We start from the raw sequence: 12,605 nt of genomic DNA on the forward strand, positions 1-12,605 counted from the left end.
CAGCCCATGTAATGTACCCTCCTTAGTTATCACAAACTCAAAATTTTCTGACATCAGTTCAAGATTTTCCTTCACAAACGTGGACATGTCAATATCCAAAAGAACTGCACTTTGGGACAGGCAGTCCTTTGGGTCAAGCTCGTGGTTATGCAAAGGTCTGTTAAGAACTTCTGCCTTAGCTCTGTTAAGAAAAGGAGAAAAATCAAAACCATATTGATTGTTCCATGCAGTAACCTTCTCCTGATAAGCTTCTTCTGCACAACAAGGTACGACAAATAACTTTGCATTTGATGGCCATATCACACCATCAGGCTTCAACCATCTGTCTCGTGCATACAGCACTGAGTCGATCATAAATTCGAAGATAAGGAACGTACCCATCCACTCAGAGATAATAATGTCAACTTTCTCTGGCAACTCAATTTCTTCAATTTTTCCTGTGATAACAGTGATTATCTTGTGTAAATCGTTTCTTTCAACGAGTTCTTTGGTCAGTTCCCCGATATCCACACTTCCATCCACAGCATAAACTTTATTCGCCATTCCATCTTTAGCACAAAACAAGCTCAGAATCCCTGAACCACATCCAACATCTAAAACAGTTTTTCCAGTGAAAACATCTCGATGCTTAAAGATGGCGTTTCGATACGCAAGAGTTCTTGAGTGATCGCTTAGCATTTCAAGATGGATTTTCACTTTACCATACGCGCCAAAGTACTCTTCATCCTGCCAATCATGATTCTGTACGTGTCGAGATAGATACTCAGAAACAGGTACCACATAGGAGACCGGAACATATCCAAATTTTTCATCGAGTTCGGCCCACCACCAAATACTAGAATTCTTATTTAAAACCAAAAGTTCGTCACCTTCGTTGAAGCTCAGTTGATTTTTGTCTTCTGCGGCGAAATCGGCTATTGCCACAACTAATTTTGGAGACTGATTTTCACTTTCATCCACGTAATTGTTGGTAGCCATGTTGCCCGGGAAGAATGGTGACGAAGCAAACTAATCATCAATCTCTCCTGTCATCAGCTTCTCCTGTCATCAGCTTCTCCTCTCGCGCTATTTATGAAATTTTATTTGATTCAAACTCTCGCCTCGCAAACTTCAAAGGAACGTCTAAGGGCTCATAGAAAAGGTTTCCTGTATAATTTTTATGGCGAGGAGTGGAAAGTGCTCACGATCATTGCGTGACCTCATTCCCAGATCATTCTCGGCTTGTTACTATTACAGTTCGAAGGGCATCCATCCCAAGAAAAAAATGAACAACATCCCCCCATATCATTTACAACAAATACTCTGCTCTCTTAGTAACGTGCCAGAAGATTAAAGCTAAATGAAAAATACGAGTAAGATGTTATTTTGGTTACCAGAACAACTGTCCGAAAATATTATTGTTATGAGGTCGAGTGGTGCGAAGTATTCATTAAGGGGGTCAGATAATATTGTTATACCAAGATTTCAATCTCGCTATTTAGAACGTTCAGTAACTTATAGAGGGGCTGTTCTTTGGAATACAATTACGTCTAGGAATGCAGACATTGTTCATGCACACGAAAAAGCATAGATTCAAGATTAAGTAAGATCGTTGAATTTAAAGATTTTCATTTTAAGGTAACATCTACCTCAACAGTTAATTTTTGTGATCAAGACTATTTTTATTTTTAATGATATCTTATGCAGATTATATCACATATATTGTACAAATTTTTATAATTATTAACTATTAGTAATCTTACTTTTATTTTGTATGTAAGTTAGTAATAGATATTAGTTTTAGGACTAGTTTAAATGCACGACCTCATAAGCGCGAAGCTTTAAACACTTATCGTGTTGAAATAAAGTTGATATTATGTTATGTTTAAAAGTCTCCTTAGATGGTCATATTTTTTGGGGGGTGTTCGTTTTCCTGTTCAGCTTTACTTAAAATGTGCCATGATACATTATATAAAGCATCCCAAGGCAAAACTAAGTAGCATGGACGTCGCGTTTTTCGAAGTCCATCTGCTGTGACTTTTGACAAGAACTTTTCGCGGTAACATCCCTAGCGGAAATTTTTAAGCAATTTGACAAAGTGTTACAGCACATATTGAACAGCTTAAGCTTCATACATATTTATATCTTGCCAATGTTAAAAGCGGAATCTCAGACTTAGCGTCAATTACTTATCATTCTATTGTTGAAATCCGTCTAAACTAAGATTATGTGGTGATGCTTTCAACAGAAAAACTTCGTCACATCACGTGGGCACATGACCAAATTCACGAGAAAGTCAAGTTGTAGCTCATTGTTGACTAGCCAGTACAAAGTATGATTGCCTCTACAAGGATTTTATGTCGAGTGCGTAGCCTGTTTTATTGAGTAACGACAAACAATCTGAACAACTATGACAGCACAGGGAGTTGTAACTCTGTTATTTCTCGGTGGATGTCTACAGTTTTTGTTTCTAAGAAGACGACAGCGAACACAAAGAGGAAAGAGAGATTGTGCCTTAGACAGAAAGGTAACGAGGAAAGTTTCTACCAAAGAAACATTTAGCAAATCACATGAATCGTCCGTTGATCACAAAGGAAGGAAAAAACCATCCCGAGTTTCCCATTTCTGCGGACCGCAAAATCAGAGCGAAGAGGATCAGCTGTGGTTACAAGCATTCCGCTTTGGAGCGAGATAAACAGGGAACTTTTTCAGCCTGCTACGAGTCAAATACACAAGGATACCGTTTAACTCACTGGCAGATCTGTTTATCTTATTTTTAATTTGAAATCTGGAAGAAAGAATGCCACATTTGTTGCCAGTGATGTGACAGGATGTTTTAACAACCGCAGCAGGAAACCCGGAAGTTCACGATTATTAGCCTCAGCCGGAACGACGAGAAGTATTGAGATGTTATTGAGAGTCATGCCAAAGAGAAATTTTATTTTGTTATTTACATGCACTTTTGGAATGATTACTACAATGAACGAATGTTGCAATTATTGAAATGAAAGGTGCTGAAATTTCTTGTTTATACCCGCTAACCGGTCTAATCGGGCAAGAACAATTCAACTCGCAATAATTCAATTTAATGAGGTCATTGATAATTACATTCATATTTAATCAAAAAAAATTTATTATATTGGTTCCTGCCGACCTGAGCCACTTGGATGCTTTTTCGATTGACGTATCATGTGTCAGTAATGGTCACTAGTTATTTATTTTGTTAGCCTTGTTATATGTGTTACCCGCCTTGAGGTAAGCTGTAATATTGCTGTTTACAGAAAGTAAAAGTTGTAGTGGCCCTTATGAGGGAAAATAATCGGAGATCAACAAATGCTTTTAGCACAAATACTCATCTGATAAAATAGTCAAAATAAGTTTTAAATTACAGCTTTACAGTTCGAAAGTAAAATTGTATGACAATCTTTAACGGATAATGACCATTTGCGAGCTGGTTGCCAGGTCATCATCATCATCATCATCATCATCATCATCATCATCATCATCATCATCGTTTATTTAATAAAGCAGGTTGAGGGATAGGCAAGACATTACTTCCTGATGTGGACCTGCATCAATTAAACTATCAATTATAAAATACCTAATTAGTGAATAGACCGAAAATGGTATGTAAATAATGACAATTAAAAGAAATAAATATTAATAACAATACGGAGTAAATGTTAAAAGTATTTAAAGTCAACAGATTTGTAGGAAACGCTGCAGGAAGCTTTAGCAAAACTGATAGATTTCAGAATTCTCTTATTTTCCCTGAGTTTTCTCTTGAAGGAAGTTAAGTTTGAACAGTTCTTCATGTCTTCGGGAAGGAGGTTCCAGGATAGTGCAGCTCTGTGCTTAAACGAAGATCTTCCCATTTCTGTTCTTGGTCTATGAACCTTAACTTTTAGGGATTTTCTTAAGTCGTAAGGAGTCTCGGATTTCACTATTAAGTCATTTAGAGGCTCGATGCTATTTCCATGATAGATATTGTACGTAATAACTAAAAGTCTCCTGATGTTTCGGTTTGTGAAGCAAACTCTATCGAATTAAAAACAAAGGAAAAATTTGAATTGATTCGAACTTGACCCGAGCTCGAACTCGACCCGTGATACGGTTTATAACTCAGACCAACACAGGGGCGAGAGAACAATTAATTTTCTATTCATTCGTGAAAGAGTTACGCGTTATGTCGTTCAGAACGTGACTTTACAGATGGCACAGTATAGAGCGTTTTCACTCACGTGACCAAGTTTCTTTATCGTCATGGTAACCCACTTCATCCGCCATGTTGGTGTCCTATGATAATCAGCTGTGAGTATTGTGACAGGTAACATTTGGAGCACATTTTACGGTTTTGAGATGACAATAGTGTAATATTTATATTTTCGTTATCACGGTCCTTTGCCTTATCATTAGCTGTGGGAACAAAACAGGGAAGAAGTGGTCTAACGTCGGAAAAGTAATGTTTTTTCGTGTTCCACGTGTTCAGTATAGCCAAGGAGAGTACACCGAAGAACTTACTTCTGAGCGAAGAAGAATGTGGATCTGTGCGATAAGTAGCGATGACTTAACTGATGATATTTAAGAACGCGATAGGGTCTGCAGCCGGCACTTCGTTTCAGAAGAAGCTGCGAAAGATCTGGATCGATTCAACGTACACTGGGTCCCTACCCTCCATCTTCAGCATTCAAATATGTAGGTCCATTGCACGGGCAACTATTTTATTTTCACTATAATAAAGTGGGTATTCTTTCTCTCCAAAAATTTTTTAACTGTAGATGAACCTTAAGCAGTCTAAAATTTAGGAAACATTTTCAATACACCAGATTTTAAAGACTGATATAAATGGTTTCTCATTTTAGGGACATCAAATTGCATTGTTTCAGGGTGTATACAATGAGCAAGGCTTGTAGCAAAGCTGGCAGCAAATACTCCACAGTCACTGCTATTTGTCTGTTGTTGCACAGGGACAACTTGAATGCTAGTAAAATTTGAATGTCCAACAAGATTGAGCACCTGCTCATGTACTTCATTTAGAATAATGTTATGATACAAACTGTCATACAAGTTGACAGTGCCATCTTCACACCCTACTGAGCTTACACATACCCAATGGGCATTACCAGTATGCAGAATCTGAATAAATTCCCCAATAACCTGATTGAAGTTTCTAACAGGGCCCAAAGTTGGTCTCTGAAAGCCCTCCACATCTGGATTAATGTTTCTTAGACAAACATGTACTTCATGGATAATATCACAGTCAAGCCAACCATTGGGTGATGAAATCAATTGATAATGCCCATCATTCAGCTTTGCAAGTAATGCTGTCTTTTCTGAAGAGCATTTTGAAACACCAGTTATCACAACACTATCATCAGATGTATTGAAAGTGTCATTAACAACCTTTGTTCAGTTTTTCCTCCTGACTTACACACCATACATTCCCAAGTTGTCATTGCATTGTTCAGCACCTGCTTGAAGTATAAGCAGGGCAAATGAAAAAACTTTCTACCTTGACAAAATGGGTTGTGGCATTTCAGCAGTTTATATGAACAGTGGTTTCTGTTTGCATGTGCAGATAAAGTCTAATTTGAGAGCTTCATCCAAAATATCTCTGGTCTGTTTGCAGTTTGATTTTTCATTTTTGGCTGCTGGTGTTTTTAGACACAGGGGACAAAACCACTTGTTAGGTACTTTTGGAATTTTCAAACAAGATAAATGAAAAGTAGAGATGGGACATGCTTGGTCTGTGCATGTTACCATAGGCCATCTAGCTGCTAGTCTGCAAAAACAAGCAGAATTGGGATAAGGGGATGAATGAGACAAACTTCACTTTTGAGTATACCACCTTCCCAAAATTTCTTGTAGCAAACAGTATCTCCAGAAGTGATTAAGTTTGGGAACAACAGAGTGCCAGTGGCTGACATCAGGCAAAATTCTTTTACAGAAGAGATCAATTTGCTCATGAAAACCACAAACAACAAAGTCACAATAAAGCTTTTCAGCAGTGAATATTTACTGTTGGATTTGGTAAAAGTAGGCATAAGTTGTATTTGTTAATATAATGCTCCAACTCTGTATCCTTTAAACAATAGGGGCATTTGACCTCCCCACATCCATTCCCACAGCAATCACACCTACACAAAACGTCAGGTGTGGCATGTAACTATGGATATTGTTTATTGGTAAACGTGCCACATTTCGTTACCTGAAAGTTGATGTGCTTTTCCTTCATGATCTTTTCATAAGTTTCAATAGCAACACTTTCATGTTTACAGCCATGTTCTGTAGACTTCTATACGCCTTAAAATAGTCCTTACTGTAATAACTCGTGTCAACCACCAAAAACAACAATAAATCCATCGATTCGACCAGAGGCAGGCACTATGGATCGTATTTTTTATCTGATAACGAGAGAGGGTCGATTCCAACACAAGAAATCTTCTCTAAATAACGTTTTCTCAGGTGGGGATCCAGTGTGTTCGCATAATCTGAGAGAGGATATCCCGCCATGTTGTAAAACGTCGTTCACCAACATGGCGACTCAACTTTCCCGCGAAATTTGTGACGTCATCTGCAAACGCTCTATAAGGCTACGCTAGGAAAAGTCTGCTGGGAAAGCGAGCCGGCGCGGCGAGAGGTGTGCAAGAGGATTGGTACTGATGTTAGTGCCAGATCCCTCTCGCCAGCTCGCTTTCCTCATGGCCTCTGAACTTCCTTGCGGGCGAAGAAACGCTCGTGCGACGCTGATAAAAATGTGTAACTGCTCAGTCGCACGCCACGCAAGTAACCAGTAAGAATTTAAACACAATTCAAGACGCTGTGTGGTGAATGAAATCACTCATTAGAGAGATTTAGCACCGCATTTACGTGAACGGCAAGAGTGACCACGTGACCACGTTTTTCCCGCCATTTTCTCACGTTTGCATACAAGGGCGCCTTAATCTATTAGAGACATTTAGCACCAGGGTTTTCGAATTAACGGCAGACCTCAAACGGCAGTTCCAGGTTAGGCGTTTGACGTTCGACGTTTATGGCATCTACCACTTTAGCTACACTTCTCCAACCTCAAGCAAATTTACGTAGAAAACTAGCGAATTATGGGAACTTCCAGAAAATGGCGGCTGCTGCAAGGTTCAATAGTTTTTCTAAGCTGATGTATTTCAGGATTTTTTGGAGTTCTCAAACCTTAATTTATCTGTAAATAAGAAATAAATGTTTTATTCTCCATTTCTAAGGCATGATTTTGAGGACATCCTTGCTGTAGCTCTGGCCTATGACAGCAGTTCTTCAGATGATTCGAGCGATGAAGACGACCTGGATCTTCTTCTAGTCGATGCCATGTTCCCTGAAACTAGCAAGCCCGACTATATACGGCTCAATTTGGAAGACTTGACTGAAATTCAGTGTGAGACGATGTTTAGGTTGGTTTTTTTTTCCCGATTTTGGACACGATAGCCTTTCGTTGAATTACAAATTAAAAAACATTAACTTCAATGACAGGTTCCAAAAACACGACATGCAACGCCTCCTGACTGCATTGGAAATCCCAGAGTATTACATTTGCGTTCAGCGAACACACGCAACTGGGATGGAGGCCTTAATGATCTTACTCAGGAGATTGGTCTACCCAGCAAGATGGTGCGATCTGGTACCCTTTTTCGGAAGGTCTGGGTCTGAGCTCAGTCTAATATTTAACACGGTATGTTTTTATGTAATATTAAGTTATTTTGCAATTAAAGACAAATAACATGTGCAAATTTTGACTAAATGAATATTTGCATTTCTAGATAATGGATGACCTCTATGACCGGTTTCAACACTTACTCGATTCGTTAGATCTAGTGTGGTTGGACCCCGAGTTTTTCTCTCAAGTCATAAACAATAAAGGAGCACCGCTCAATCAATGCTGGGGTTTCATTGATGGGACAGCGAGACCTATTGCACGCCCCATCCGCAATCAGCGCATCATGTTCAGTGGACATAAAAGGGTACATTGCTTGAAATTTCAGGCAAGTATTATCACCGTTCTTTAATTCGGTCTGATGCATCTTAACAATTCGTAAGAAACCTTAATTACTCCCCACCCCCTTCCAGTCTTGGTTAAGGCACCTTAGTCATATAATTAAGCCTCCAACCCCCCCCCCCCCCCCACACACACACACACACACACACACACACACACACACACACACACACACACACACACACACACACACACACACACACACACACACGCACACGCACACGCACACGCACACGCACACGCGCACACTTCCTGAAAATGTCATTTTTCTAAGAGTCAAGTATCATCAAATCTTGGTTTTAAAACCTTGGCTGTCACAACTTTGAAGGCCTTTTATTCTTAGAACAATTAATTTTTACATGTGCAAATGGGCATTTGGCTAATGAGTTTGGCAGGTTGGGAGAGGAGTTGGGATAGTAACCAGGATTTTGCAGTGCCAGCCCAGGGCTTATACAATTTCCAAGTACTTTTTTGTCCTAAAGAAATAAAAGCACAATGGAATCAGGAGAAAATGGGAATGTAACCAGGGGCTTATAAGAAGGATTTTGTGGTATGTAGTAAAAGCTGTGAATTATGGTGTTAACATGGGTTATTTTCTCAGTCAGTTGTGGCACCAAACGGCCTGATTGCACACATGTTTGGCCCAATAGAGGGACGTCGACATGACGCATTTATGCTTGGTGTAAGTGGACTGACAGACAAGCTTAGCAGATTCCAGACACCCACAGGAGAGCCATACGTTGTGTATGGGGACCCTGCCTATGGTTTAGCACGCAACATCATTGGACCCTTTTGCGGAGCCCATATTACTGATGATGAACAAGCATTCAATACAGAAATGAGCAAAGTCAGGACATGTGTGGAGTGGGGCTTCGGTAAAATTTGTCAAAATTTTGCCTACTTAGACTTTAAAAAAAATCTCAAGGTTTTGCTGCAGCCTGTTGGTAAGTATTACTTAGTGGCAAGTATCTTAATTAATTGCCATACTTGCCTGTATGGGTCACAAACCAGCACATTTTTTTACCTTGATCCCCCTTCATTGGAAATATACCTTTCTAATCTCTAATGCAAACAATTTTTTTTTTGACCATTACTATCTTTTTTTGGTTTTGTAACCAAGCTTGAAATGGCAATGCATAGTGAGTGGGCCTTCCCATACTGTAATTTTGAGGAGGCAGCTTATAAAATGGAAAATCTTTAATGAAATAAACTGAAAAACAAATAAACAAGCTAACACGTCAAGTTGAAGGCTTTTTGCTTGAAAATCATCCATCAAAAAATCTTTTAAGCAAAAATCAAAGCCAACCCAGCCACATACAGCCTCAGATGTCTTGCACTAATTGGCGACCAGAAAATGCACTACCGAGTCTGCAAATTTTGCTTGCACCTCATGTTTGCATTGCTAGAGAGAACCCAGCTATAACCCTGTCTGGACAAATGTAGAGTAAGTAAACAAATCATTATATGTAACTGTAACCAGGGCTCGACACTGACGATAGCCTTCTGGCCAGACTAGTAGAAATTCAGTTTTGGTTGGTGGTTTTCGATTTCAACCAGCCAGTTTAGCTAGTAAACTAACTGAAAGTGTTGTAACATCTAACATGCCACTAGCCACTTGGCTAGTAAGTTGAAAAGATAGTGTAGAGGCCTGGTAACTGTCTGAGTCTGTTTAGTCAGGAGGTGGTACCAGGAACCCCCCTTCCCCCTTACTCCAAACAAAATTCAAACGAAGAGTTGAAATTTAATTGTTACTTGGATGAAATAATTATGTTGTGAAACACAACAGCTGCCATATGCAGGCACACAATTTAGTGATAAACATTCTTTGTAACATGCCTTCACAATATTTTGGCCCATGTGAATAAAGTTGACATCCATGAAGTGAAAAGTCCAGTCAAGGTAATGCCCAATGGTTTGCTCATGGTAAAACAATGGAACATGCAGTGGTAAAATGGACACAAAGCTACAAAACATTTTCTTTCCCCTTTTTCTTCTAAAGACGGTCTTTCAAAAGGCTAAGAATTGCCCTCCTTTCTTGCATTTCCATTTCTAACTTTGCCTTTCTTTCTTCTGCCTCTGCGGCATACTTTTCCTTGGCAAATTCCAACTCCATTCTTCTAAGTTCTAGCTCATCCTTTTTAATTTCAGCTTTCTGAGAGTATTTCTCTGTCAACATATCCATTGCTGAACATTTAGTTGCACGCTTCTGGACCCTTTTTCTCTTTGAACCTATAATGATCAAAGTTTGTTGTTGCCTTAAATTTCTTTCAACGAAGTTTGATCTTTTATCTTATCCTATCTTACACTTTATTACCAATGCAATAGAGTGAAAGTAGTATTTCAGAGAAATTCAAATAACAAATGTACAAACGTTTGTGCAATTTACTTGAAAATTGTTAAAGTAATAACAACCATCACACTATTTATAGGTGTTTCACTAAAATGCTGTTTGCACTTTTGAAGGGGTTTAAAATCAAATTAATTTGAAAATTTTTGAACCCCCGCAAAATCAAACCACAAGTGACAAATGTTGTTTCATAAAAATGCTTTGAAATACATGTCTCAGGCACTCACAAAAATACTACTGTTTGAAAATAGCTGGCCATTGTCTATTTCTTTATGTAAATGCACTATCAGCCACAGCTATTACACTGTAATCAAACAGAGGTTTTAAAGATCAATCAGCATTGAATATTTGTACACTACAGTAATGTACCTCTCAAAGAAGTGCTTCCATCACCACTATCGGACCCCCCTGAATCTTCATCAGACTTACTAAATGTATCACTGCGACGCTCTAAGAGAAAAAGAGTTGAAACTAAATCAGCTTTCAACAGTGACAATTTGATCAGGATTCATATATGAGCTACTTTTGGCTGCATGTTGTACAATGAATGTGTGAATGATCATCGCAGTTATGAACACTAATTAAGCTGTAGTGAAAATATAGCCCAAAAGAAACTCTGGCTTGAGCAGGAGTTCACCCCGTGACCTCTGCATTCCTGGTGCAGAGCACTGCAGCAGTCATGCAGAGGTCATGGGTTTGACTACCGCACAAGCCTGAATTCTCTTTTTGGAACAGTTGGATGATTAATACTTATGGTAATACAGCTATCAAATTATCATGTATATTAACTTGCTAATCTTTCTACAGCTGCCTTTCTCATTTCCTCAGCTTTCTGTCTGTCATCTTCCTCTTTTTTTTTCTTTGCCTCCTTTTCTGTCTTCCTCATCTCTGCCATATCTCTTCTGTATGTAATTATGTCCTCACAGAGCTGCTGCAGCTCAGTCAACTCCTCTTCTGTGCCTGACCTTTCAAAGTCAAATTACAGTCAAACCTGTGTAAAATGGTCACCAGTAGCTTTGTATTGGTTGATTGTTTAATGAAGGTTCAACATCTACAGTATAAAGAATTTGACATTGTTCAGCCCTACCTACATTTTTATTGATCACTGTAAGAAATTTATATTTCTTGCTCATTTGTAATAAACTAAACTACAGCTTTTGAGTACTAATTTAGCTATAATTGATTGCACATTCGGATGGTACCTTCTTACTATATGAAGTGATTGCTTGATACAATAAAAATACACTCGTTGGGACCAAATTGCATTGTAAAAGGTGACCGCTTAACAGAGGTCACAATATTTGGAATAATAAGTAAGGGAGAAATTTTCGAGGCTATCAAAATTGACCGCTTAATACAGTTTGACCATTAATACAGGTTCGCTTGATACAGGTTTAACTGTAAATGTAGAACATCAAAGATGTAACCATGTGCCTTTAGCGAATGAAAGTGTTGGGACAGTTACCTTTTCAAAGCTTTGGCGTCCTCCGATTTGTATTTCTCAAGTATTCTATCCATCTTTTCTCGACATCCTCTCCCTTTGACTTCTACTGGTTTATCATCAGTAGAAAAAGCATTGCTGAGTATTTTTGCTACTTCGTCCCACTCTTGGGGCTTTTCAGGTAAATACTTTGCCACCTCCTTTGCAAGGGCTAACTCGTGCTTCATTTCTGGCCATCGGAATGGAGCCATGATACCCTGGAATTATAAAAAATTTTAAGCTTTCTCAGATACCATCTACTGCTGCTTGAATAATAAACCTTAAAGGTGAGGAAAACCTCATTTATGAGCTCACAAAAGGCCACTAGCGACCGAAAACTTCGACAAAAACATGAAATTGAAGAGGCCGCCATATTGAATTTCCAGACAACAGCAGTGTTTGATTTTCAAAGGGCAACAAGAAGTCCTATTTTCACTCATTCACCAAAAAATATGTCTAAACTTGTTCTAAAAGGACTGGTTTACATAAATTTCTGATTTATACGTGGCATAAAAACAAAATCAGGATAAAAAACGTTCAGGTAAATCACTTACGTGAAAACCTACCTCTTGCCGTTGAAAACGCGCGTTGAAAACTCCGAACGTGACCGCAGGGCTTGTTCACGTGACCTCCACCGGTTTGCCGTTCGAGGTTTCCGCTGAAAACCCTGGTGCTAAATGTCACTATTATGACGAGAGCTTACGCGAAGCTTACGCAGTAAGGTTGACGCTATTTTACGTGAAACGTGAAAGGGGAAACTGTAACGCGGTAAC

General features: G+C 38.9%; 3 protein-coding genes and 1 long non-coding RNA gene across 5 annotated transcripts in view; 1 reads left to right on the plus strand and 3 right to left on the minus strand.

Moving 5' to 3' along the window:
- LOC111330357 (protein arginine N-methyltransferase 2) overlaps window positions 1-1,213 on the minus strand; it is a 2,353-nt gene extending 1,140 nt beyond the window's left edge. The window contains exon 1 of the mRNA XM_022935193.2: window positions 1-1,213. This exon is cut by the window's left edge and continues 1,140 nt beyond it. Within this exon, the coding sequence (XP_022790928.2) occupies window positions 1-978 (978 nt within the window). The 5' untranslated portion in view covers window positions 979-1,213.
- Window positions 1,214-4,683: 3,470 nt separating this feature from the next.
- LOC148727704 (uncharacterized) lies at window positions 4,684-6,924 on the minus strand. Its single transcript, XR_016002235.1, has 2 exons — window positions 6,188-6,924; window positions 4,684-5,761 (listed from the first exon to the last, which is right to left on the minus strand). It is a non-coding gene; the product is annotated as an uncharacterized LOC148727704 (long non-coding RNA).
- Window position 6,925: 1 nt separating this feature from the next.
- On the plus strand, window positions 6,926-9,886 carry LOC148727705 (uncharacterized). Its single transcript, XM_088762456.1, has 5 exons — window positions 6,926-7,113; window positions 7,218-7,403; window positions 7,483-7,681; window positions 7,770-7,995; window positions 8,611-9,886. Exons 1-5 carry the CDS (start codon window positions 7,013-7,015, stop codon window positions 9,069-9,071), a joined length of 1,173 nt encoding a protein of 390 aa, XP_088618582.1. The 5' UTR covers window positions 6,926-7,012; the 3' UTR covers window positions 9,072-9,886.
- LOC148727706 (uncharacterized) lies at window positions 9,185-12,537 on the minus strand. Of its 2 annotated transcripts, none has more exons than XM_088762458.1 (5): window positions 12,399-12,537; window positions 11,818-12,050; window positions 11,142-11,317; window positions 10,722-10,802; window positions 9,185-10,234 (listed from the first exon to the last, which is right to left on the minus strand). In XM_088762458.1, the coding sequence occupies exons 2-5, from the start codon at window positions 12,042-12,044 to the stop codon at window positions 9,999-10,001; spliced, it is 720 nt and encodes a 239-aa protein (XP_088618584.1). In that variant the 5' UTR covers window positions 12,045-12,050; window positions 12,399-12,537; the 3' UTR covers window positions 9,185-9,998. The 2 variants fall into 2 exon arrangements, with proteins under 2 accessions (XP_088618584.1, XP_088618585.1); XM_088762459.1 differs by having other exon boundaries at window positions 12,387-12,524.
- Window positions 12,538-12,605: the final 68 nt, after the last annotated feature.

This window comes from Stylophora pistillata, chromosome 6 (assembly GCF_964205215.1).
Source record: "Stylophora pistillata chromosome 6, jaStyPist1.2, whole genome shotgun sequence".
In the NCBI taxonomy this organism is placed as follows: Eukaryota; Metazoa; Cnidaria; class Anthozoa; order Scleractinia; family Pocilloporidae; genus Stylophora; species Stylophora pistillata.